Source organism: Osmerus mordax, chromosome 5 (assembly GCF_038355195.1).
Source record: "Osmerus mordax isolate fOsmMor3 chromosome 5, fOsmMor3.pri, whole genome shotgun sequence".
Classification (NCBI taxonomy): domain Eukaryota; kingdom Metazoa; phylum Chordata; class Actinopteri; order Osmeriformes; family Osmeridae; genus Osmerus; species Osmerus mordax.
In genome coordinates, this window is record NC_090054.1 from 12,673,956 (window position 1) to 12,700,968 (window position 27,013).

Sequence of the window (27,013 nt, forward strand, 5' to 3'; positions counted from 1 at the left end):
GAAATACCAAGGAAATATGTATCAGTCGGTCTCTCCTGCCTGATTACAGAGCTATTGAATGCCGATGACGCTGATCTTCCTTTTCACTGCAAGGGAGTCAGGATTTTAGTTTTTTATGTTATACTTGATTAATATTGTACACACTCAAAATAACAGATTATTGTCACACTTGTGTAATTAGTGTGAAAACTGCAATACATTTGTACATACTACTGTACCTGTGCTGTTTTTCTGTCAAGCGAGTGATCTTGACACACAAAAAAGAAAATCTACAGTATCTTTCACCCTCTTTCACTCTAAAGATCTGTGTGGGAGGTAACAGACACAGCTTGTGTTTGTTGGGAAACACATTCTACTCTCCATGAAGCTACTCATTGTTCTAAAGTCAAAGAAATCCCTGTTGTCGATGACAAACCAAGCTTAAACCAAGCTTTTGCACTGCATTTTGGATAGGGGGGACATTTTTACAGGAAACATTTACTTTACATTTACATTTAGTCGTTTAGCAGACGCTCTTATCCAGAGCGACTTACAGTAAGTACAGGGACATTCTCCCCGAGGCAGGTAGGGTGAAGTGCCTTGCCCAAGGACACCACGTCATTTTACACGGCTGGGAATCGAACCAACAACCTTCTGATTAATAGCCCGACTCCCTAACCGCTCAGCCATCTGACCCCCGCTATCTGAAACGCTACTTAACCTAAAAAGAAATTTCAGGAACAGATAAGGGCATGTTCTATGGTGGTGGCCATTAAGTGTGTTGTTGTACGGAACAGGTGGAAGGGTTTAAGGAGAGGCAACACAGTTGAAATCCCCCCAGGCTAAGAGTAGAAAGAAGTTGTGAGCACTGATAAGGCTCAAAAATAGATAAGGATGCAACTCTCTCATCCTCACCAAAACTTCCTGTAGAAAAATTTGAGAGTTTGATTAACATGTAAGATGATTGGAGAGACAAACTTTCCTTATAAATTATTATACATTATACAGCAAAATCTTGGCTCATCATAAAGCCTACTTTACCATTAGAGATGGTCTACTACAATTTAAAGTGACCTTTTAAGTCTATAAGTGTTTTATTTCCCAGTCCCAGCTGATCTGAGGGGAACAGAGCTCTGATGGGAAGCCAAGCATCTATCTTTCCCATCACCCACATCCACACTCAGTGATATTGTGAACACGTGGGCAAACAAAAACACCCTTGTCACCATAGGGGACAATGTCACCAGTGAGATAATGGGACGTGCATAAGGGATTGTTTTGGGCCAAAGCAAACACAGTTTGATCCATGGAGTTCACAAAGGGAAACCATTTTGTGCACACTGAAACAGAGTTTCAGTTTAAAAAAAAATGTGTGCCTGGAATTCTTTTTTTATGGACATTTGCAAATGATTGTGTTGCTTTTGGATGGAAATAGGAACAATCACAGCAGGTATCGATACTTGGTTGTTTGATGTGAGGACTTTGTACAGTTCTAATGCATGCAGTTACAGACCGTCATGTGGGATTCATGTATTTTGTCTTAACAGGGGTTCTTCTCAGCCAACAAAATGAAAAGAACAAATTATGTAAGAGCAGTGACCTGCACCTTCTTAAGGTCTTTAGTGTCGTACACTGAACAATGGTTACATTTAGGCCATCCATATATATGTACGACATATACAGTATAAGGTAGTGGTTTATTGAAAAGGTTTTATCATCGTAAAATACTTGTTTTCTAGTCTTGTTGATGAACAACATGCCTACTTCTTCTCTAAAGGGAATTTAAATTGTTTTGAGTCTTAGTTCTTTTATTCTGCCATTGTTAAATATTCTGATGGTCAAAGCAATCATAGCGAATGTTGAAGATAGAGTATACTCTTTGGAGGTGAATCCCCTTTAAAATGTGCATTTTTTGGGTTTACATTTAGTCATTTTAGCAGACGCTCTTATCCAGAGCGACTTACAGTAAGTACAGGGACATTCCCCCGAGGCAAGTAGGGTGAAGTGCCTTGCCCAAGGACACAACGTCAGTTGGCATGACCGGGAATCGAACTGGCAACCTTCGGATTACTAGCCCGATTCCCTAACCGCTCAGCCACCTGACTCCCGGGTTAGGGTTAGTCATTTTTTTATTGTTTGATCATATCTCAGCTTCTGCTTGAATTTGTCTTTTCCCTGTTGTTTATGTTGACAGATGGGTGCCAACCAGCCTACGACATTTCATGCCTTTATAGTCCTTCAATTATTTTGATGTTTATAGTATTAGTCATTCTGGGGCCTGCCAATGGCAATGGCAAAGGAAATTAAGACTAATTCAAAATAGCAAAGGGAAATGATTGTCAGGTTTCAGCACTGAAATGTAGTATTTAACAGGTTGTTTTTTCATGCCTTTTTGATTAAAGGAATTACATCACACTGATCATTTTGTCTGAAAACATACTTTGGGTTACCCCTCCCTTTTAGAGTTCCTTCCTGCAGGCCTCGCTAAAACAGGTTGCTGTTGTTTTTGGCTAATTGTTTTCTGTTATGTTAAGTTCAAGATGCTTTACAGCACAACATGTCCAGATTTATAGAGAAAGAGGAAGAGCCACATCTTCTAATTATGTTCCGCACTGTTAAAATAACATAAAAACATTAGTATCACCTGGGCCAAATGGTCTCAGCCAGAGACATGAGCCACCAACTCAGAAACGTCAGTGACAGTATTTATTTTGTAGGAGTTTGTTCACAGCTCTGTACCAGCAAGAATATGGCTCATGTTGGAGCCATCAAGTATGCTCTTCCCAGATATGTCTTATCTGATGGGCTTGTCAGAGCTACAATGTGTGCCGTTGATAAACTATGCTGGACAGTTACCAGGGATAAAGGGTTACTGTGAGAACAGAAGGAGTTTATCAAAGAAAACCTCCTGTTTTTACTGCAGTCAAATGAACCACTGTGATTGCAGACTTTAAGCCCCGGCCATGACCAAAACACATTGGAAGAATCTAGTGGTCTTCCTTAAAGACCACTATTAACATTGTACTCATCATGGATTACAACATTGACTTCACTTCACAGAAATCCAACCCACTCATTTGGGTGTTGTTAAATTTGAGTGTTGTGTTTATTTCAACTTAAGGGCCATTTATTGTACTTGTAGAAATAGGTAATCTCTTACCTTTCCACTCCAGACCCTGTTTTATCTCTTGTTCTGCTTCTCACACAGTCTGGAGCTCCTATTATTCACACAGAACTGGGTTTCAAACGATGGGCTTGTCGTGAGAAGACTTTAGGGTCAAAGGTTCTGTAGTATCCCTCAAGTTCATCATCTGCCTGAGAAAGGCACACCAGAGAGAGCGCCACAGACAGTGGTGTTTAGAAACGACTTGGAGGCTGTATATCTTGGCGAACCAATGTAATGATTACAGTCAGAGAAGATCCAGAGTAAAGAGACACATCTGTTTCTCCAAATTCTGTTCTGTTCTTCTGAATTAATACGTTGTGAGCTGATAGAATAATAAAAGCACATCTGGCTTGAATTGGCCGGTGATTTATGCCATTAGATCCATATCCACCTTTTGTCCACTCCCAGATACTTCGTTATCCCTAGATGTGGTGGATTCTGAAACATCTATCCAGCTCTCCTAGATTTAATATGGTTGAAAATGTACCACACAATTAAGTAAAGAGACGTAACAGTGGTTCCTTTATGTTGCTCTTCTTCTACACTTTCCCTTTGCATTCAGATCTTCCCTAGCTGATGATGAATGACACCATAGCAAGACCAACATCTGCTGGTTGCTCCTTTGGCCTGGTATCTCTATGAGATGGTGGTGAGGTCCTCCCACCTCAGTCAACGCTTTTGTCTTAATTTCCTGTCATTGAGAGTGACAGAAACCGATATCGTTAGGACAGACTTTGAATGAAAACAAATCATAAAAAGCAGACCAGGCAACTCTTGCATCCAGCCTACTCTTCCGCCAATGACATGACTCTAAAATAAAAATACACACAGATCTTCAGGGAGGATATCTGATTGAGTCAAAATAATTTTGTTGGGAGTAATTTCTGGAAGGACATAAAAGGGGGAGAATGCTGACTAATCCGAAAATGAACCACTTAAGTGCAATTAGTTACAGGCTCTGGGAAGATCAGAGAAGATTGCTGCTGACATGTTTTGATTGTGTTTCCTTCCTAAACAGGAACTTTCATTATTTTCACCCAGAAACCAGTTTATTTGTATTTACTTTCAAAGCTCTGCTTCGATTTGTGAGTTTCCTCTTATTTTTTTGTCTTTGCACGAAGCTGACAGGAACTAGGTCAAAGAAAGGGAATGAGGCGTGGCTGCTTTATTTCAGGCTCATGCTCACCCTATGCAGGGAGATGACCTCAGTAATTTGATTACTGTCTGTTATCATAAATCTTCCCAGCTGCTTTTAATAAATAGCACTGCAAACCCATACAATGGTGTCAGTGTGCTAAGCAAACGTATTAGACATGCATGAAGTAATATGTGGCAGGTTGTGACAGCTGAAAGCACTGAGATTTGTTGTTGTTGTTGTCGGATACACATTTCAACCTGAGACCTTGTGGTGCCACTCAAACATACTCTATTACAACAATGGAAGAGGTCATAATATTGGTAATCCATTACAATAGTTTCTGTATTAATAAATCAGTCACAACTCCTTACAGGAATATTTTGAAGATATTGCAACTGTGGTTGATGAATCTAATAAGTGATAAGATGCTACTCATTAGCATGCACTTATGGATAAGTTCAGTGTGTTGTCGCACAATCATAAGACATCATTTTGGAATGTTTTGTATGTCAACAAAGCAATCTTACTAAATGAAAGCAAAGGTGTCTCAATCAGTATTTTATTATACAAATGCAGTACAACCTTATTGCCGGCATTACAGCACACAGTCTACCCAAAGTCTCCATCACTGTCATGAAGCCTATACTAGTTTACAGTCTATGCTTACTACTCACAACACTTATACTTCACAGTGACCACATGACCTCCCTTCCCCTGTAATTGAAGCATGTTAGACTCAGACTGTGTAAGCCTATACTTACTTTGGCTGAGGCCATGACAGAGACTTGTCTTTTAGCCCCAGGATCTGTGATGATGATGACACAGGGTTGGCCTTGAAGTGTTCACAACAAAGAGGCAGACAAGTTGTTGCTTGTATGTCACATTCTTCTGACTTTTGGTCAAGTGAAAATAACAATGTGAGCAGAGTCGGACAATTGGTCTTTGATGAAAGTCACAGTTAGATGCATGGGAAGGGATTAAGTTTAATTCCATTTGGATTTAACAATTATGAACATTCTGAATGAATGTGATTTTACAAGATTTAAGGATGAATTAAAAAGAAAGAAAAAGAAAGAAAGAAAACACCTTGAGCGCTTGTTCTATATCTCCTCCTAATGTCCAATAGTAATGTATTCACATACATCTAATACACTCTGTTTCAGTAAGATTGCTAAAAACTGTGCAACACAGACAGAAGGCTTCAATGGAGGAAGTGGGTTAATGGGTCGTTTCCATATGTTTACAGCCAGCAGAGTCTCTGTGATAACCTCCCAGATAACCCAGGCATACTTCCCTCACACCCCCCAGCGAGTGAACCCAAGACCTGCACGTGCAGAACCCAACAAAGGATTGTTTCAAATACGTACCAACGGAAACAGCAGCTCCTTGGATCTGTGCATTAAGTGCCGCTAGGTCATCCTAAGTTTATGTATTGTTGTATTGTTCTTAATTGTTATCATTGGTGCGACCTACTGAAGCAATACTGTATGAATGTAAGGTGTGAACTGGATGGTTGTGTATTGTCAGATAGTTTACAGTAGCAATGGCATACTTGTGTCTTAACCCGGTGCCCTTAGAGGTTCGGAGACTGCCTGTTACAATGGATCATTCAAAGTCTTTCAAACTAAAACATCCATATTTACAGTTCTTTAACCTAGATATCAGGAAATCCTCGTTTGCTGTTTTGTTAATGAATGTTTTCCTAGTTGTGCTGAATGGAGATTGACAGATAAGTTACTGTATTTCCTGACCCTCTTTCATACACAGTATGCTGTTTGCACAGTGCAGAAGCATGTCTGATCTCATAACTTTAAGTACACATGCCCACCCATATTTGTAGTGGGAATACATAAGCCATTTTTGTCAATTGCCATTGTGTGACTCTCATGTAGTAAGTTAGCTTTACACAAAGTCACATTATTGTGCAATGAATTCTTTGTACTGTATACACAAATCTAAGTCAAATTATGTGTTACAGTTATGTGTTTTTGCGCTTTTATTTCATTTTAATAATTGTTTTGTTGAGGTCTGTTCGGCTTCAGTGAAGAAGAGGATCTTGTGTTTCTAAAATAAGATAGCATAATAAAGCACATAGACAAAAACAGACTTCACTGTTTTTGCATTGGCTAGGCTATGAGCCCCTAAACTGGATTTATTTTATCTTAACAATGATAATCTGCAGAGGAGTGAGTTTTCTATTCTTGGTCACACTATCCGTCACTCCACAGTGATCCCATCAACTCCAGGTGGCTTTACCCAGGATTGATCATCTCACTGACTCACAGGCTCTTAAAAGGTACTGATAACAACCACCTATACAAAACTTAGTTAAGCTAGTGAAAAGCGATTAGTTTGATTGTACAGATGGGTGGTACATCAGTCAGTTCAATTCATTTACACTTTGTCTTTTTCCCTCATTATTCTGCTCTTCCTTCACATATTCACACTTCAAATGCTATGGCACAGGAACTACAATTATCCACTAATACCCATTATATGACTGCATAAAATCAAAAAGCACAAACTGAAGTTTCATAACATTTTATTATAATTACTTTCCTTACATTTCCAAATGATTTGAAAATTCAAAAACTCCTATTTGATCAATTGAAAATGCCTGCATCGACCTACATGGTACATGGAAAACTGTATTGTTGGGATTGATGAACCAAATAGTTTTAGCATTTTAGCAGCATGGGCAGTCAGAACTGACAAAAAGCTCCCAAAAAATCTTGACCTTTATTTCCATCTTGTGGCAAAAAGGTAATATTACATTATGGGAGCATTACCAAACCATTTGCTGGAAAATGAATAAAAATGTCTGCCACTATTGGTGCCTTTTAGACAAGGTTTTTGCACGATTACAATTTAAGATTCAATCGTATCTTCTTTTATTGTTAACTGCTCTATGGCTTTTCAGCCTTCACATACAACTGCACTGAAACATTTGGAGTAGCCTACTATTTTTTATAATTATTTATCCATCTCAAAATTGGTCGACACATGCATCTTGAGCGTCAAACCTGAATTTGTTCTGGGTTTCATATAATCTATATTCAATACTCTGTCATGTCAAAGCATAATTTGTGTTGTGGTAAGGTAAACGTTGTCAATAGAAAACATTGTTGTCACGCTTAATCTGCAAGATGCTATCATGTAGGCCTAGTCACTAATGTATCCTGTTCCACTATTCACCTCAATCCTAAAATGTATGTGCCTCTTATGTGACATCTTATTCCCCTGAAAACCCTTTATTAGAGATCACCGTTACCATTACGTCTGCTGGGTGGTACTACATTTTATAACAAACACACGAAGAAGTTTAAACCAACTCGTTTCAAAACACTTACCCCAACCTCTCATGGTTGGTTGTAGTAGTGAGATGCAGAGCCCTCAGGTTGTAGGTTGGTTTATCTTCTACACGCGGGAAATATTAATCAGGTGGATTTCAGAACTCCTTTTACGGGGGTTTTAAGTGAGTTCTTGGTTGCATAACCTAGTGATAAGGAAAACGTTTATTCATGTATGTATTTGTATTGTATTCCCTTTACATATACAATATTTATATATATTCTTCCGATCTTAGTCCTTAAATACAAAATAATATTTTGCCTGTCTGTTGCACCACAGAAGTTACTTGTACCCCTCAATGAATTTACATGGTTTGATCCTTTTTGGCGCGAAATTGTGAAGCCCCTCCCTCAGCCTCCATACATACCGGTACTCTCGAGTCTGCGCCGTACGTAGAAGCCTGTGTCACGTTTGGATTATATCCATTTTTAGTGTAGCAAATCGCTATTGTAACAAGATAGTGTCTGTTCTTATAAACCAGTTAGCTAGCTAACTTTCTTAGGCTACTGAAGTTGTTGGTGGTCACTGCACCAAACACATTGCAAGTACTTTCCAAACGTTGTCTTTTCTAAGTCAGTACAGTACTGGAACTCAGCTGCAGAAGGTTTATTTCGTGACCAGCAAAACGTGGTTCATCATGAGTTGGTACGTTTTCATGTGTTTTAAAATGCGTTATGCTGGTTTGTCATGGTAACTAGCTGCTGGCAAACTAGTTTAGAGATCTCTAACAGAACAAGCTACCAACCCTTGCTTTCTTTCTCAGTGCAACGACGGAAGAGAGCCGAAGTGTGTCTCCGCATTGCCCCAAGCCTGACGAATCGGAGGTGCCGCTTGGTACAGCTATGCCGGAGGAGACAGCGGTGTCTGCGAATGGTAGCTCAGTACATGAACAGTGTACAATGAAAATACCGGTCCATTGACTTTGGAACCATTTTAATGCTGCATTTCTTGCTGTCTTTGTTAACAATTTTAACTTGTTAGACCAATAACTTGCTAAACGGCTAATCTATAGACTACTTGTTTTCCATAGCTGCAAGTGTGAAAGCTGAAAAGGACGTGTCAGAAGTTATTATCACTAAAGAAATGGAGGAAGAGGAGAAGCAGTTGATGGAGGAAGGGGAGCGGAAAGAGAAGGAAATGATGGAAAAGGTATTGTTTATATTATTCGGTGTTGCTTTCGAACTGTATGGCGTATGTATTAGCCTACACAAGATCGATTTTGCAACGCATGTTCTGCTCATTAGGCACGAGTGTCTATGGAGAAGGAGTCTCATGAGATACGCTTCAAGAGACTGCAGCACCTGCTGGAGAAAAGTAACATCTATTCAAAGTTCCTGCTGACAAAGATGGAGCTGCAACAACAAGAGGTAAAGTTGGAGAATGGAGAACAGTCCTACTAAAATCACTGTCTGAGATGACGAGAAGAACAGTGCAAAAAGGTTTGGGAGATTATGGCTATTTTGATTGCATTTCAAAGGGAGTAGGTGAAGTGTGACCAGTGGGGTTTTCTAACTTGTTTTCTTGTGAATTCAGGAGATCAGGAAAGAGAAGCAGGAAAAGACAAAGAAGGTTTGTGGGTTTCCATTTCTGTCTCTTGCATCTTGTATGACATTCACTGTGTTTAATCAGCTGCTTGTTTCACATAGCACTAACCTATCAAATATTTCTGTCACAGGGCACTGGCAAAAATACGGAGAGAGGTGAGCATTTTTTGGGGTTCCTTTCTTGCATACTCTCCATTTACAACATGCTGTTTTCATATAGCCAACACGCTTGTCAGTTAGAATGTTCCTCCTTTGATGTTGTTCACCTTTGTTTTGAAGTGGAGAGAAAGAAGAGGGAGCGAGAGGAGGACTACAAAATAGCTGACGTCATGTCTAAAGAGGTGTTTTAAGTCATATCCTTGGGAATTTGAATATACTGGTTTCTATAAATTGTTCAGTTTCAAATACTTGTTTGGTTTCTTTTAGGAAATCATGTCCACGGCTAAGAAGGCCAAAGTGGAGGAGGAGGTAACTGACTTTAACACCCCCATGGAGTTGTTTCTTGCGTCATACTCAACGCTAGCCGTACGATAATGTGTCACAATCCAAGCATTCCCCCCCCCTCCTCTGGCCCCACGCGAGCAGGTAGCCAGTTCCAGGAAGCTAGATGCGGAGGACATCGAGAAGATGAGTGACTCCAACACCGATATCAAGGGACGCCTGTCGGAGGCAGTGCGAGCAAGTTCCAAGCAGCTGCTGGACCCAGAGAGGAAGGTGAATGGGCAGCCCGTGCCTGTCCAACAGCCCGCTCTCGTGACTGGTGGCATCATGAGGCAGTACCAGATCGAGGGCGTGGAGTGGCTCAGGGTGAGTGTGTGTGTGTGGGGCTTGTTGGCTCTCTCGTTGCATTGTAAGCGCAATTGTCGACGTTGTCGTCGTTTCGATCGCTTGATCTCACAAAGAACGGCGGTTCCCGTTCTTTTTTAGATGCTGTGGGAGAACGGCATTAACGGGATTCTGGCAGACGAGATGGGTCTCGGGAAGACCATCCAGTGCATCGCTCACGTGGCCATGATGGTTGAGAGGAAGGTGCTGGGGCCTTTCCTGGTGGTGGCCCCCCTCTCCACGCTCCCCAACTGGATCAACGAGTTCAAGCGTTTCACACCAGAGGTAGCATACGTGCTCTTTTTCTTTCTTCTGAACTCTCATACAAGGATTACCCCATTGTCGGACCACATGTTGACAATGGGGGTGACGGCTAGATTCATGTTGCAAACTTTTATTGTAGGAACACTTTGATCCCCTTTGCCCGTTCTAACCTGGGCGCCTTTTCTCTGTTGGCCCCGTGCTGGCAGGTGTCTGTGCAGCTGTACCACGGGTCCAAGCCAGAGAGGGCGGCCCTGCTGAAGAAGATTCGTAAGCCCCAGGGGTCTCTCAACATGTACCCTGTGGTGGTCACCTCCTTCGAGATGGCCATGATCGACAGGAGTCTCCTTCAGGTAAGCCACTCACCCCTCATGGCCTGGTAGCCATTTGTAGACTTCCTGTTCTTCTCACGGCACGTGAGTTCTTCCTCATAACATGAGAACACTTTATTAGCAAATTGGTGGGAATTTGTTCTGATTGTTAAAGGGTTATGGGTGAATGAATGTTGTCATTGTCTACATGGATCATGTCTTACAAGCTTTACGACTACCTTGGAATGTCCGTCATGCAATTGCGTCATATGATTGCATGCAATCTTTAAATCTGTCTCTTCATATCTGACCCTTACATATGACTAATAGATTGGAATTTGCATGACATCCTAACTGGAAAAAAACTTGGGTCACCCTGTCACTTCCTCCCCTTGCCTTTCTCTCTCTAACTCTCTCTCCCCCTCTTCATCCAGCGATTCCCTTGGAAGTATCTGATTGTGGACGAGGGCCACAGGATCAAGAACCTAAACTGCCGTCTGGTGAGGGAGCTGAAAAAGCTGCCAACAGACAACAAGCTGCTTCTTACTGGCACTCCTCTGCAGAACAATCTGTCCGAGCTCTGGTCCCTGCTCAACTTTCTGCTGCCTGAGGTCTTTGATGACCTCAAGAGGTAGTTGCCAGCTGGTTTAGTGTGTGATTATTTGCTTTGTGATGTAGTGCTGCCAATTGCTCTTTTGCACCAAATAGATTTGGCTGTTAATGTGTATGAAGTAATACCCACTCTTAATTTTCTCACTGCATGAAACTGTAGATATCCCAAGAGAGGGGTGGGGGAGTTTGTAGGTCATTAATTTGATTTCTGTCTGCAGCTTTGAATCGTGGTTTGATATCAACACCATTGGGGCAGAAGCTGAGAATATCGTCGCCAACGAGCAAGAGCAGAATATCCTGAACATGCTTCACCAGGTAACGGCTGCCCCTCTTGACTTCAGCCCATGACTATTAGACGTTTCAAGAGACCAACCCTGCACCCAATGCATGCCGTCAGAACTGTTTTGGCGGTGAGACGCCTGCAGGAGCTGGTCATCATCACCAACGTAGGGTTCCGTCTCTGGTTTCAGATCCTGACACCGTTCCTGCTGAGGCGGCTCAAGTCTGACGTGACACTGGAGATCCCACCCAAGAAGGAGGTCATCGTTTATGCTCCTCTCACCGCCAAGCAGGAGGCCTTCTACACGGCCGTCGTCAACAAGACAATCTCCAAAATGCTGGGCCAGGAGAAGGTAGTTACATTAGTACAGGATGGGCCTTTTTTGAAATACTTGATTTAAAAGGTAGAGAATGCAAATTCCCATCCAATGTAACCCCGCCCCTTCTGCTCTCAGGTGGAGGCCCCGGTGGCGGTGACGTCCGCTGGCAGGCCCAAGCGCCGGAGCCGGAGGCTTGTGGACTACTCAGAGCAAGGGGGGGGAGAGTCCCCCGCCGACCTGGAGAAATACCTGGAGAGGCTTCAGAAGGAGGCAGACCAGAGGTCCATATTAATATTTATTATTTTGAACTTTCCATCCACACGTGTTTAAAGTCTGTCATAAGCCCAGGGAGCAAGTTTACATTTCATTAATTAAGCAGGAGCTTTTTATCTAAAGTGAAGTACCCATAGTGTAAATAAAGTAAGATAATTTAGGATCAGTAGTGCGTAATTCTAACAGTGTTTTGATGGTTAGAGCCATGGAATAGTCAGTATTATAAACGGGCATCGTGCAAAATTAACTTTCTGTACAAATATTACATTATTTGGACAATAGCACTGTACAACAAAACATATCTTCAAGTGCAACATCGTAACAATATTTTGATGTGCAGTCTGTAATCCAAGTTCTGTCCGTCCCTCAGCTCTGCCCCAGTAGTGGACGTCCAGATTCCCCTGGACGCTCAGATCAACCTGAAGCTGCAGAACATTCTCATGCTGCTGAAGAGGTGCTGCAATCACCCCTACCTCATCGAGTACCCCTTGGACCCTGCCACTCAGGACTTCAAGGTAATAAGGATGAACAGATGGGAACAGTGACTTTTGCATCCTGAAAGAAATGCGGAAGTGTGTTCCAGTTGTAAATGCAGACCAAATAAAAGAATATTTGTATGCATGTCTTTGTATTCATATGAAGAATAGTATAGTGGTATGTTATGATTAGCTAGTATTTATTTGTAGCTTCCATTAATAGCTTTTGTCCCTCCTATAGATTGACGAGCAACTGGTCCAGACCTCTGGGAAGTTCCTTATACTGGACAGATTGCTGCCGGAGCTGCAGAAAAGAGGACATAAGGTAAATCTACACACAGTCATATTCAAACTTTGCTCCAGCGCTCTAATGCTGAACATTTCGTTCTCATTGTTTAACCAAGAGGATAAAACCATCACATAAGGACTGCTGCACCACATCTACAACTTCACTTGTCGGTTTGTTTTGGCGAGGACAGGTGCTGATCTTCAGTCAGATGACGTCCATCCTGGACATCCTGATGGACTACTGCTACCTGAGGAGCTACCAGTACAGCCGGCTGGACGGGAGCATGTCCTACTCCGACAGGGACGAGAACGTGAGGACCGCCAGCCGCTTCTCCATGCCATCATTCACCAGGCGTTGAGCTCCGATAACCATGCTGGAAAATGCGTTGTATAACCATAACGTGTTATAAAGCGTCTAATGCCGTATGGTAATGGGAATCCTGTTTGCTCCCAGATGAGAAGATTCTCCTCCGATCCCGAGGTGTTCCTGTTCCTGCTGAGCACCAGGGCAGGGGGGCTGGGGATCAACCTGACCGCTGCCGACACGGTCATCATCTTCGACAGTGACTGGGTAGGTGCTAAGCACTCGGAAGCACTCGGAACCACTGCGGCTCGCAAAGTTTGAACCCTCAACCCAGTCATAACGCGTTCCATTGGTGCTTGAAAACCACATTTTGAAACGTACCTTTCAAACAATGGCTGCCATTGAGTATGTACCATACGTGATGCTGACATACGATAGTCTTGCACAGCACATAATGGAGTAACCATCCCCCTCTTCCACGTCTAGAACCCCCAGGCTGACCTGCAGGCCCAGGACCGGTGTCACCGGATTGGCCAGACCAAACCCGTGGTGGTGTACCGACTGGTCACGGCCAACACCATCGACCAGAAGATCCTGGAGAGGGCCTCCGCAAAGAGGAAACTGGAGAAGATGGTCATTCATAAGAGTAAGCACATGCAGCACTTCCTGTGATTTCCGACTATTGTTTGGAACTGTATGCAGCTGTGTGAGTCGGGTCAATCTGAATTGGTGTTCATGTGTGCTTATGTCAATCTTTCGTCCCACAGACAAGTTTAAGGGAGGGAAGGCGGAGCTGAAGCAGACCAAAAGCTGCATCGACGTTTCTGAGCTGATGGAGCTTCTCAAATCCAGAGATTATGAGAAGTAGGCATGATTTGAACGCTTCTTTACAAAGGACATTGGATATTGTAGTATACGACAGTGACTGCAGTTGTCTAATCATGCAAATGATTCTTTTGCTTTCCTCAGGGGGGTGAAAAGCACCATGGGTAAGGTCATCAGTGACAAGGACCTGGAGTTTCTGCTGGACCGCAGTGACCTGATGGGTGAGTTATTCAGTCTTGACCTAAAACACAGGTCAACATGAAATAAACTCTTAAATACTTGCAGCCATTATTTTCTCCCAATTAACTGCCTAAATCATAATATTTCATCTAAATTAAAGTTTTTGAACCTGAATTAATGCCAAGATATCATGTACTATCCTCTACTACCCCCTCCCCATTACAGACAAGGAAAAGAAAAGCTCTAAGCAGGAGAAGGTTGGAGTGTTCCGGGTGATTGAAGCCAAAGAGTCGTCTGAGATCAGCCTTACCTGAGAAGACGCTTAGACATCATCTCAAGACCTTAAGCTAGAACATACAGGGACCAATGAGAGTGGCTGGGTGTTACAGTAGGGACTGAAACCAACCATCCTGAAACTGCTGTTGACACAAAACGACAAAATGATCTCATTCAATTGTTTTGAATCATTTTGTTTATGTTTAGGGTTTGAAGTATTATGTTGGAAGAGAGCCCTTGTTTTGTGTTTTTTTTTTCATATATATACTGCTTTACTCTTACGTTTTCCTGTTAAAGTCTAAAACATAGTAAGCTATAGGTTCTTTCATTGATACTGTATGTTTGATAAAACATTCCTTGCACTTTTCTGTAAGGGGAGTTATCTCCTTGCACACTTTGACCTTGTCTTTCATGTTTTGTAATCACCCCATTTTAGAGAAATAAAGTAGGTTTTCAATTACATGTAGTATTGTTTTTTTTTTTGTCATCTTAAACAATATACATATTGGACTAAAAGAGAAATAAATGCAATCATTGCTTTTTAACGTTTTAATAATTGTGGTTACTGGAATAGGTAAGTAAACACAATGGCTTAGTCAAATATGTAGTCTAATGTGTACTTTATCAAAGTTGAACTGATCCTTTTTATTACATGCACATATTCAGCTATAGGTCAAGTATTTTTTCTTTGTACAAAGTTGTTGCACCTGTACCTTTTGGTAGCCTGTGAACACACCCTTCATTCTCCTGCAAAGCCTCTAGTGCTCACATGTCCTGTTGGGGTGTGGTCAAAGAGCATTGTCATCTGGCTGGTACCTTTTTCAGTCTCTTCCTAGATCACTGTCTGCGCTGACGTATTAGTCTGTCCTGAAATGATTTAACATAGCATTACCTTCGGCTTCTGGAATTAACCTATTTGATCCTCAGACTTTTATTGCGGTTGGGAAAATAGTACTTGTTTGACTTTATACTTTTTTAATACAATTTTTTTATAGTTAGAAATAATTCCTTTGTCTATTACAGTATCTGCTTTTAAAGTTGTAGTCACAAACCTCTAGCTACAGTATGGAGCGTCTGAAGTTAGTCCTGCAATATTTCCAGTCCAACTCGGAGTCCATCTCCAATGGTATCTGTATCATACTAGCCCTGGTCAGTGTCAAGCTGTATACCAGCTTTGACTTTAACTGCCCCTGTATACCTCAATACAACAAACTCTACTCGCTGGGGGTGATGTTTGTCCCGCCAATCATATTCTTCTTCCTGGGGGTCCTGGTGAACCGACACACGGGGGTGATGATGGAGGAGTGGTTGAGGCCCATCGGAAAGAGAGCAAAAAGTCCTGCCGTTGTCAAGTGAGTCCACACTTTTTTGCCCATATGATGCTTAATTGGTGTGATAATGCTTTGGAAAATGAATAATAGATCGTCACTAGAATTGGCTTGGTTTGTAATTTCTAGACTGATAGCCTTCCAAATTCTGTTGAGAGAAAAACCATAACCTAAACTATTTTTTTTATTTTTTATAATTATATTAAAGGAACAATGTTTATACACGAGTGCCTTTGAATGAGGTGATTTGATCTTGACAATGATATGGGTCCCTTTGCACAGATACCTCTTCTCTGCCATGATCCAGAGGGCTCTACTGGCTCCCATGGTGTGGATCCTGGTCACTCTGCTGGATGGCAAGATCTTCATCTGTGCTTTCAGCATGGGTGTGGACCCCATATACTTCTCTGGTGAGTAGAACCCTATACTACCTCTTTTCAACTCCTTACCAGGGCTATAGTCTTATGTTCTCTCCTCTTCTGTTCCCTAGGCTTATTTTGGGGGTGGTTTGAAATGGTTGTGGTGTTCTGGGGTGTGTTTGTGAGACTGTACATACACACAAAAACTTCAACAATATACGTATGCCATAATGTGATGTATGCTTTTCCCAGGTATGCCCAACATCACAGGTCTGGATGTGGTCAAGCTCATGGCCAAGGTCCCCTGCAAGGAGGACATGATCTTTCGAAACAGCACGTTCCGCAAAGCCGTCTCACGCTATGTCCGCTGTTACTCACAAGTAAGGACTAGGACATTGTAATATCCTCTTTCACTGTCTGTGTGATATGTGTTCTTAACAACTGCCGCAGGTTGTCCGACCTGTGCATGATATCTTTTTTACTCTAGTCATTTACAATAAAAACCAGCACGGTGATGTCGAGATGTAATATACCTTGTCTTATATCTTATACATAATAAAGACCAGCTCTTGTCACATATCAGGGTTTGAACATGTTTTCTGTAGAATAGGTTGTCAAGTTACTTTAAGCAGGCTGTCAACTGTCATTTCTGTGCCTAAATCCATGGGTGTGTCGGAGACAATTGGCATGATGACTGATGGAGTCGGATGGAATACCAACATCTTTTTAACTCTCCTGGCAGGCGATTGGCTGGGCCATCCTCCTCTTCCTCATTCTCCTGGGTGCGGTGGGGCGTCTCGTCAAGCCGTGCTTCAACCACGCCACCTTCCTGCAGACGCGCTACTGGAGCAACTACCTGGACGTGGAGCAGAAGCTCTTCGACGAGACCTGCGTGCTGCACGCTCGGGACTTTGCCCGCAAGAGCGTGGTGCAGTTCTTCGAGGGGATGCGCGAGGACGCTGTGCTCCGGCTCCCCCTGTCGTCCACCCCGCGCGGTCGGACAGAGAAGTACGAGGAGGAGGATGAGGAGGAGGAGAGACTGCATGGGATAACCAAGCAGGAGCAGGTGGACCAGCTGTTGTGCAAGTGGTACCTGTGTAAGCCTGAACTGGATGTCACCAAGATGGCCTTCAGGCCCAGAGTGTGCATCACCTGGGAGGACCACAACGGACGAACCCTCTACTCAGATGTTTAGGCTTAGACTTTGTGTGTGTGTGTGTGTTTGCTTTCCCGTCTGTCAGGTCAGGAGAACATAGATGGCCCTGACGATGATGGTGAAAAACCTGCACTACAGTCAAATTTGAATGTGCCGGGATTTAGCTCGGTTGGTTTTGCATGGTTCTCTTTTCCCGGAGCTCAACCACATGGATATGAGATGCAAACTCAAAGATGTTCTCCTTTATGTTGTGCTATATATTCTTGAAAGAATATCCTATGCGTTTCTGCTGGGAATTTGAGGTTTTGAAATACAATGCGATGATGGAAGACAAATATGTAATATATCAATAACAGATAAATGTGTGATTCAAAGGTACTTGAATAATGTTTTTCAGCCTGGTTATTGTGTCTGAGATGTGCATACACAGAGCAGTACATTGGCTGAAAGCATCTTGCCTTTTGATTTGCAAAGCAAATAATATTGCAGGTTTCTATGTAGATTTAAATGTATTTTCTTTATAGAAAATATATTGGTGCATTTATTAAAGGGTTAACTTAGTAGATGTTTGTGCAAATATACTCATTAATTGCCCGGTACATTAGTACAGTATGTGCTGTAGCTCAGTTCTGTAATATAGCCGGTTGTGTCAGATTAGTTCTGCTTGCCATGGTAGCCGCCATCTTGCTATGTGACATCACAGAAACGTGGGTCTCCATGAAGTTCAACACATGTTTCCAGTTGGGGCCCTTTTTCCAATGGCTGGAAACTGTGGGCAGTATCATGTACCAAGGACTCACTGCACATGCTCAGACCTGCTCAGAGAGAAAACTCTCTTCTCAAAACATTGAACCTTTCCTGAAAACAGTGAAGCGAATACCACCCTCCTTCCTGTTCTTACAAAAGGTTTTGGTCACAGCATTTCCACCCTACTGTCTAGTCTCAGAAGTTTTATTGGGCTTCCTACTGGTTATGGAACGTAAGTTTGCATGAGATATTTATTGATGCCACATTTCTTCCTGTTTGCTGTTTCTCTTCCATGCTATGTACGTGTTATGAATGCATGGATTCTAAAGCTACACAGTACATTTACAAAAGTTATAATTGAAAGCATGTTGAAAGCACCCTATTATTATTATTACCATAGTCCTGACCGGAGTTCTGTTAGAAAATGGAATCCATTCATTTATGAAGCAAGAATTCTCTGGCTATCACACATAACAGAGCAGACAGTATCTTTCATTAAAATGAAGCATTGACCAACAATAACACTCACAAAGCTCCTATTCATACATCTTTGTTTTACTTCCTCTAGACTGACTACTCAGCGTTCAAGATACAGGAAAATAAACCCTGCTTCTCCAGAATAAGTATTATATATAAGAGGTCCACGATGGCTGCTCTCGTCACAGAGAATTTCAAGTTTGTCTCCCTCTTCTTCAAGAGCAAAGATGTGATGATCTTCAATGGTTTGATCGCCCTGGGAACCGTGGCCAGCCAGACCATGTACAACATCTTTGCTTTCAGCTGCCCATGCTCTTCTGGGCGTAACTACCGCTACGGCCTGGCAGCGCTCGGGGTGCCCGCCCTTGCGTTCTTCCTCATTGGCATGATGATAAACAAGAGCATGTGGGACCTGGTGTCTGAGTGCAGGCTCAGAAGGTGCTGGAAGCTGTCGGGGGCGGCGGTCTTTGCACTTTTTGGATCGGTCATCGGGCGTGCGGCGGTGGCCCCAGTGACGTGGGTGGTGATCTCTCTTCTCAGGGGGGAGGGTTACGTCTGCGCCCTCAGTGAGTTTATCGACCCCACGACCTTGGAGGGCTTCCCATCAGGACAGGCGCCAGAGGTCATAGCCAGGTTCCCTTGTGAGGGGAGTGTCCCTCCAGAACTACAACACTTCCGGAGTGAAATAGAGCGTAGGCTGCGGTATGAGTCTCAGGTATGTACTTTCTTTTATAATGGCATATGCATGGAGATAATAAATACTCACATCCACAGTCTCACAATTCTGACACAAATGGATCCCTGTTGTCTAAACATGATCTGTTCTGGTACAGGTTGCTTGTAGGCTGCCTGTGTTTAACTGTAGAATTCGACTGTAGAATCCCCTCCTGGAGGAGTAGCTGTATGGATCGCTATCCGTATCATTTCTCTCAGTTGTTAGGCTGGCTGCTGGTGGCAGCCATGGCGCTGGCTGTGTTCGGGATGCTGTGCGTGAAGCGCTGCTGCTCTCCCCTGGGCTACCAGCAGGAGGCCTACTGGTCCCAGTTTCGCTCTTGTGAGAACGACCTCTTCCAGCGCACGGCCCAGGCGCACGCCCTCCTCCACGCCTCCCAGAGCGTGAAGAGCTTCTTTGGCTTTGTGGCGCTGGAGAAGAACGAGAAGGAGCTGCTCCTGGAGAACCAGGCCGCCAACCCTGTCTCTAGTACGGAGTGGAACAGAGTGACTGGAGTCTATCTGTACAGAGAGAAGAATGGGTTGCCACTTTATAGCAGACTGAACAAGTGGGCTCAATATAATGTGGAGGACAACACTGAGGAGATGGACAAAGAGATGGACACCCTCAGTTGACTGTCAATGGACAGTCCAGTGTTCGTGAACACTGGCGATAGGGAACCATGTCGTGTGGTGGCTTTGGTTCCAGTCCAGTGCTAACACTATTGATAATTAGGCTTTGTCGATGGGTATTTGTGTTAGCTAACAGTGGACTGAAACTGAAGCTTACACTCCTTGAGAATTCAGTATACTTGCTGTTTATTTAGGTATTCTAAACATGTCCTCATGAATTTACATGTAGTTATTTAGCAGATGCTCTTATCCAGAGGGACTTACAGTAAGTACAGGGACATTCTCCCCAAGGCAGGTAGGGTTAAGTGCCTTGCACAAGGACACAACGTCATTCGGCATAGGCGGGAATCAAACCTGTAACCTTCAGATTACTAGCCCGACTCCCTAACCACTAAGCCACCTGACTCCCTCATGCATGTATAGTAAAAGATTCCACTGGATCTATACCGCTCAGGAGTAATTTAGTATGCATTATGAGTGTTTATACATTGTCTTGTTTACACGTATTCTCTGCTCTTTCTATCTGTCCCAGAGTTTTCATCCAACAAAAGGTGAAATAATTATTTAAGAAATAAAAATATGATACAGTCTGCATGGAACTGTTATGTAGGTACTTTTTTAATACTCGAGTGGTATAACCTTTCTGGTTTGGCACCTTGATATGATATCTTATGTGACATAATCTTGCTTTTCTCTTGTTTACATTTGTCAAAAGCACCTGTGTGTCTCTACGTCTGGCTATCCTGCCTCTGTACCATCAGTCAGTCTATTCTTCTGTATACCTGTTTTTTGGTCTTGTGTTTTTCACTATGTACCTTGTTTACCTGTGAGTTTGAGTGCACCTCCACCTCTCATTCCTTCTTCTCTCCTTGTTGCTGTTTCTTCCCTACCTCCATGTCTTCCTGTCACCCTTATGCCTGTATTTATCAGTGAGCGTGCCTTATTTTATGCGGCCACCTCAACATTCAACTGGAAAGTGGAGTCAGAGAAGGAGGTAGACAAAATGAGAGGAGAGAAAGGAGGGGCGGGTGAAAGCAGAGTCGTGATGCAGACAGCGAATCACATGAGCAGAGATCTGTTTACAAACTGCTGTGAGCTGGAGGAGAAGTGCTGGGCACCATTAAGGAGAGAGAGAGAGAAAAGCAGAGAGTTGGAGTGATAACGGAAGAGGGTATTTGTACGGACTTCAATTACTAATCTTTTATTTTTACCCTTTCGTCGTCGCCCCTGCTTTGTCTTTTTTTTGCGAAAAGAACGAAGGAAGCAGATCAGATGGTGGGGGCTGACAGGGGCGGCGGGAGGACAACGCTAGTGCGGGCGTGACGCTGGCTGAACCGCGGGGAACCGCTCGCGTCCTTTATTTGTTTGCTCTGTAATTGGCTGAGGCATATTTTCACAGCCGTATAACTATCGTAGCAAGAAGAATCAGAAAGAAAACGAGGGATCAAAGAGTGGAAAAAAGCAAACTGAAGACTTTAGGAGAGGGAGATAAGCTCTGTGGCAATGTTTTGAAGGGAGACAAAGCAAAAACAGTAATTTACATGTTTTTTCAGGATTTTGGGGGTATTTTTGGGGTTATGTTCTGACTATCATCAATGTCACTGACGAGGCTGTAACCTACAAGTATTGGAGGACCATCTCCCACAGTATAAACAAGGCTAGATCATCTGGATGTCATTGTTTATGCTTGGGGTGTAAATGCAATACGCATTTATTTTCCGTCTACTGCATCCAGTATCTATCTGCAATTCTTTTGAGCATGTGTCTGGAAGAAGGACCATTTCCAGATCCAGTTTTTGCTTGAATATTGTCATAATTCGCATTTAGTCTGAAGTCAGTACTATGAGTGGATTATAAGCATGGTTGACTTGACTTTAAAATCTCTCAGTAGACTGTAGAGAACCAGAGATCTCCTTAAGGAGAGTTCGTACAAGCTCACTCAACAATATGAACTGACACGAAATCCATTAACCAGAGATCAAAAATCTTATAGTATTTGAAGGGTTTGCTCTTGAGAGGTGGAAATCATATAGACTTTTATAGATCGATCACAGTACAATCAACTTCATTGGTCAGCGCCTAAAAAAAATCCAAGGACAATTGTGACCTCCCACATGTGACATCTTCAAAGATTGTGGCTGAAAACATTGACCTCCATCCACAGCTCCCTCTTTGGTGTCTCTGAAGACCAGAGGCTGGTTTCATGCACCCTGTTCAGTGGTGCAACGGTGAGTATTCATTATATGTATGTAAAATCATATTTATATCATTGTAGGACTAATTGTTTACTGATCTGCATGGTGGTTTGTGCAGGTAAATACAGAACATTCATGGCCAATAGTTATTGTGGTCAATTCTGGAGAATGTGTTTATTTGCTTGCTGATCAGGTGGATGGGGTTAGAATTTTGGGTAGTAGTCTATTGGTCAGGTCTCCAGTCAATTCCGGTTAGGAAAAACAGTTAACACTGCAGTAGGTTTCTTCTTCATTTTGAACATGTGTATTTCCCTTTAACTCCACTTGAGTCCTAAACTAAACACTCTCCCAGACAGCATGTGTTCAGAGAGTGGCTTACCTTTTAGAGCTCCACTATCAATGATTTACTAACATCCTGCTAAGATTACAGTTATCCCCTCCCTCACCCAAAAGCAGCCACCAACAGCCCCCTCCTTTGACTTGAAACTGAAGTAGCCCTATTGGCCTGCACTTCAAATGGACAAATAATGACCTTTTGAACCAGGAAGTGCTTTTACCCTACTGAGACTATGGGTGACCTTTGACCTCAGGGCTATAATGTTGGATCTTCCTTCCTAGTGGGGATAGAAGGAAAACCTTTTTTATTACTTTCAATGCATGTTGCCATTTTACTTTGTCAAATGTAAAATCTTGTAGACCCATAGAATCTTTCTCTAAATACACTGTCATGCACTTCTCCAGACTGAAACACAAGTAGGAAGCATTTCAGTCTGAGAATTCCAATTGGTTGTAATAACATTGTTAATATTGACATTTGGGAACATATTTAATGTTTCTCTTCTGGTAGACATTTGTTGTGGAATACTTTACAGATTAGCCTGCAAGGATTGGAATGTTGCGCAAGTCTTCTCCCATGATCAAGTAACAAGAGTCCTTGAATGGCTACGGATATGTTACAGAACTTACTGCGCTAAAAAACACACATAGACACCAACAGCCACACTGGTTTGACTTGAGTTTTAGAGCTGCTTCAACACACACAACAGTAAAACACTCCCCTCCTACCAACATCTCGCTTGTCAGTTGAAGCAACTCAGGAACATGCAACTTACTAAAGTTCCACAATGGCAGTATTGTTATACTGATACAGTGTGAAACAAGAGGCTTCAGAATGTCTTACAGTATGCAATATGCATGCCTAGCCTCGGAAACACACACAAAGACACACACACAGAAAAAGATGAATCCAGTAGGGGACAGAAGACTATAGAACATTAGAGGCCTCCTACTCCTCACTAAAGTACGCAAACAATTTTATGTTATTCTGAATTCCAGTTCTTTTTTTGCTTGCCAACCATGTAAATTGTCCTTTGTGCCGCTTGAATGTCTACACACAGTCACAACATACTTATTTCAAATGCCATTGAATTTGTTTCTGCCTAATTTAAAAGACAAATTCCTCTCATTAAAAAGGCTCCCTGTGCTCTTTGCAAATCAACACGCACGCCACAAAATGTTCAATAACTGGTTTGTTGTATGCTTTGTTTTAAGCCTATGAATGCATAAGTTGTCCAACATACAGTACGTGTTGCAAACCGACACACATACATATGCACACACACTCCTCACATGTACTTTGAATGCATAAACACAGGCGGACCAACACATCTGCAACGACTGTCCGTTGCTCTATCGCCTGATGTGTGGGACGTATTCTCCCTTTCCCCTCGCTCAGGATGTCTGTGTGGTCTAGGATTGCTGAGTTCCGACCCCTACTGCAAGATGACGTCTGAAGAGATCTACCACCTCCCCCTCAACGTTTATGTCATCATCCTGGGAATTGGCCTCTTCATCTTCATGCTCAGTCTCATCTTCTGCTGCTATCTCTTTCGGTATGACAAACAAGTGTTCTGCCACCTGTGTCATGTGTATGTGTTAGAGACTGGCTGTGTTCTACAATATAGTCCCTGGGAATCTTCTGTAGGTCTACATTTTTTCTTAGCCTAACCTCTCCCAAGATTTCTTTTATACCTACAAATTTAATAAGACATTAAATATCTATGATGTACTTTGGCACCAGAGTAGATTCCAGTCTGCTAGACTATTGCTACAAAACTGCTACATGACAGGACATGAATAGAGATTGTGATCTGGGAGTTGAATGGTAACAATAACATGCATGTAGATCCTATAAATAAGATATTACACAGTCTGTGGATAACATTGTGCTATGATAAAATCATTCTAGACTTTGTGCTCAAAGTAAATCCTTTATTTTGAAAGGTTATCAACACAACTATTTGAAATCATGTGTTTCACAGGTTGAGGCGACAAGGCACCAGAGAGCAGTATGGCTATAATGAGGTATTCAGTTTGTACCATAACTAAATCAAGAAGTGTACTGTAGCTTAATTGGGGAGCTTCTCTTCCAATAGGACACAATCAACATTGTGTGCTTGTACGTATGTTTACATGCAAAGTCATTAAATTGCTTAACTGTTTCATGAATGTGCCTTTGTCTTCAGGTTGTTCTGAAAGGGGCAGGGAAGAAACTGAGCCTTCTTGGAGTAAGTACTGTCTGAGCGCCATTGAGCCATTGTAATTCTATTGAGTACCATTGCCTTTTCAGGTTCCTTCTACTGTTGTGCCATGTCATCAGTGAATAAGTTGGAGTACTGACTATCATGACTGAGACCATTGAAAAAGGAACACAGTGAGAGTGAGGCTTCGCTATCGCAGTATTTACAGCATTTGAGACGAGAATAAAAGAACATTTGTTCAATATGAGATGACTGACATTTGCGTGGTCTTAGAGGAGAGGGGTTATAGTGAATTTTGAATGAGTGAGGCTGGGGACTGCAAGGAGAGATCACTGAAGTAAAATATTTGACGATACTCTTCTCAAATGTGTCTCTGTTGAAAAGGTGTGTTTCCACCATGGGCCATTTCCCACCTCGCAGTTGTGCATTATCTGAACACATTGTTGTTGATTATCCACAACTAAGAGCTGGTGGGCTGACTTAGCATTTTCAAAATGGGCTCACGGAGGGAGAATGTGGAGAATGTGTTAGTGACAGGGTTATGGTGACTGGGCATGGTGATGGGCTAACATGGTCTATCCTCTGTATTACAGCAGACCTGTGCAGTGTGCTTAGAAGAGTTTCGGAGCCGAGATGAGCTCGGAGTGTGTCCCTGCTCACATGCCTTTCACAAGAAGTAAGAGCTAATGCGATACACCATTAATACACCATACACCATTTTGTTTTGTCTATTTCACTGTCATAACCCTAAACATCAGACATTCCCATACCTCATTCCTTGATGCAAATTGATCAGCTAAGGAACACCCTCACAGCGAGAACAAAGGCAGCCTGGTGCAAAATAGGGACAGATCCCATATTTAGGCTCTCCAGGTGCTATTGATGTGACTGTCTGTGACTTGCTGTTCCAGTTCACATATTTGCATACTGATGGAAGCTGGTTTTAGCCTGCAGTTTGCATTGAGATGTGTTATGTGAGACAGATATATGACGGCACTCTTGTTGAAAATATTGAGAGGCAAGCATTCAATGCCGCAAGATGCAGAATAGTTAAGTACTGTGTTCTTTTTCCTCTCCAAATAAATAGCGCAATGTCATCTTTTCCCACGTCCGTTTTCTCCAGGTGTCTTCTGAAATGGTTGGAGATCCGTAGCGTGTGTCCCATGTGCAATAAACCCATCTGCCGCTTGCAGCCAGACCCGCCGCAAGAGGCCGAAGGGCCTCAGAGCCCCCTGCAGGTGTGAGAAGGTGGAGGGAGCCCACCGCAGCACCTTTCCATCAAGAGTAGTGTCCAACCTGCGGCGCAGAGGGGTTCCACCACGTCCATCACCACCACTAATCTATCCCAGAGAATCTCCCACCCCAATACATAAGGGTACCTTTTCCTGACTTTACATCATAAATACAGCCCCTTGGATCTGATGGATCTTTCATGTTCAAACTCACCTCACCCCTTGAAAGTCTTTTAAGAGCCCTTTGAACATTTGTAGAAACCAACCGGAAGGTGTGTGTGTATTTGTGTGTGTGGAAAATGTTAGAGGAAATAGATATACTGTATGTGCACTGGAGGACAAGCAAACATTATCTACCCAACATACAGGGTATAAAAAGAGCCTCAATCCTATAACCACACTATACTGCTTGAAGATAAGGATATCCACAAAGAAGACAAGGAATCTAAGAAAGAACTGGGAACTGTGTATTTCGGTCATAGTCTTCCATAACACAGTCAATACCCTTCACCCCACAATGCCAAGCCAAATGAAGATGGCTTTCCTTCAATTGAGAGTGGAATAATTAACTTGGGGCCTGATTGGAGGAGAATCCTCCTCACACACACATACATGCCACTCTCACAACTGCCGTCACTCGCCTATGAGGTATCCAACTATGACCTAGGGTTAGAAAAACCCAGTCACTAAATAATGCATCGATAAAATATATATACATAGTCTTTAAGTTATTTCTAAGGAGTTGTTTTGTATTATAACTGGCTTTGAATAAAGTGTAGTGTTTAGTGATATTGAGGGCTTTGACTTTCTTCATTCTTATATACCAAGGTGGCCTCTGCAAATCATTTTTGTATTGTGCATGCACTGCCCAATAGCTAAAATATGAAAACATAAACAAATACATAGGCTGAAACATTAAACATAAAATGTTTGCTTGATTTTGTATCTTTATTTGCTAGGACCTGTGTATTTCTTTATGTATGTAGTTATCATTGTCTGGTCATGTCAATTAAGTGCTAATTCACCTTAAGTTTATAGTATAATGACTATAATTTACCATGTATTTCATGTATACAGAAGTCAAGCTCTGAATCAAGGAATTGGAAGGAATAGTTTTAAACTTCAGAATAATTTCCCCTTTCTTAGAATAAACTACAATGCGGACATAAGAATGTTGACACAGTTCCCAGCATCCAGTCTTGCATAAACTGCAGCTGGATCTAACTT

General features: G+C 42.5%; 4 protein-coding genes across 6 annotated transcripts; all 4 read left to right on the forward strand.

Annotated features, from left to right (window-relative positions):
• Window positions 1–8,167: 8,167 nt before the first annotated feature.
• Window positions 8,168–14,868, forward strand: hells (helicase, lymphoid specific). Its single transcript, XM_067236231.1, has 23 exons — window positions 8,168–8,279; window positions 8,398–8,507; window positions 8,665–8,783; window positions 8,879–9,001; window positions 9,168–9,203; window positions 9,310–9,334; window positions 9,458–9,519; window positions 9,605–9,646; window positions 9,764–9,985; window positions 10,106–10,288; window positions 10,474–10,617; window positions 11,010–11,206; window positions 11,406–11,502; window positions 11,658–11,819; window positions 11,922–12,067; window positions 12,430–12,574; window positions 12,777–12,860; window positions 13,015–13,134; window positions 13,278–13,394; window positions 13,614–13,773; window positions 13,895–13,991; window positions 14,097–14,173; window positions 14,358–14,868. Exons 1-23 carry the CDS (start codon window positions 8,272–8,274, stop codon window positions 14,444–14,446), a joined length of 2,565 nt encoding a protein of 854 aa, XP_067092332.1. The 5' UTR covers window positions 8,168–8,271; the 3' UTR covers window positions 14,447–14,868.
• A 605-nt stretch (window positions 14,869–15,473) lies between these two features.
• Window positions 15,474–17,290, forward strand: calhm3 (calcium homeostasis modulator 3). The gene is made up of 4 exons (XM_067236995.1): window positions 15,474–15,760; window positions 16,019–16,146; window positions 16,348–16,475; window positions 16,838–17,290. The coding sequence occupies exons 1-4, from the start codon at window positions 15,474–15,476 to the stop codon at window positions 17,288–17,290; spliced, it is 996 nt and encodes a 331-aa protein (XP_067093096.1).
• A 906-nt stretch (window positions 17,291–18,196) lies between these two features.
• On the forward strand, window positions 18,197–20,354 carry calhm2.1 (calcium homeostasis modulator family member 2, tandem duplicate 1). The gene is made up of 3 exons (XM_067236568.1): window positions 18,197–18,230; window positions 18,567–19,190; window positions 19,409–20,354. The coding sequence occupies exons 2-3, from the start codon at window positions 18,645–18,647 to the stop codon at window positions 19,820–19,822; spliced, it is 960 nt and encodes a 319-aa protein (XP_067092669.1). The 5' UTR covers window positions 18,197–18,230; window positions 18,567–18,644; the 3' UTR covers window positions 19,823–20,354.
• A 569-nt stretch (window positions 20,355–20,923) lies between these two features.
• LOC136943304 (RING finger protein 122-like) lies at window positions 20,924–26,722 on the forward strand. 3 transcript variants are annotated; one of them, XM_067236569.1, is made up of 7 exons: window positions 20,933–20,990; window positions 21,984–22,047; window positions 23,750–23,906; window positions 24,336–24,378; window positions 24,540–24,581; window positions 25,148–25,230; window positions 25,678–26,722. In XM_067236569.1, exons 2-7 carry the CDS (start codon window positions 22,023–22,025, stop codon window positions 25,796–25,798), a joined length of 471 nt encoding a protein of 156 aa, XP_067092670.1. In that variant the 5' UTR covers window positions 20,933–20,990; window positions 21,984–22,022; the 3' UTR covers window positions 25,799–26,722. The 3 variants fall into 3 exon arrangements, with proteins under 3 accessions (XP_067092672.1, XP_067092670.1, XP_067092671.1); XM_067236570.1 differs by having other exon boundaries at window positions 20,980–20,996; XM_067236571.1 differs by having other exon boundaries at window positions 20,924–22,047; window positions 23,768–23,906.
• The last annotated feature ends 291 nt before the right edge of the window (window positions 26,723–27,013 follow it).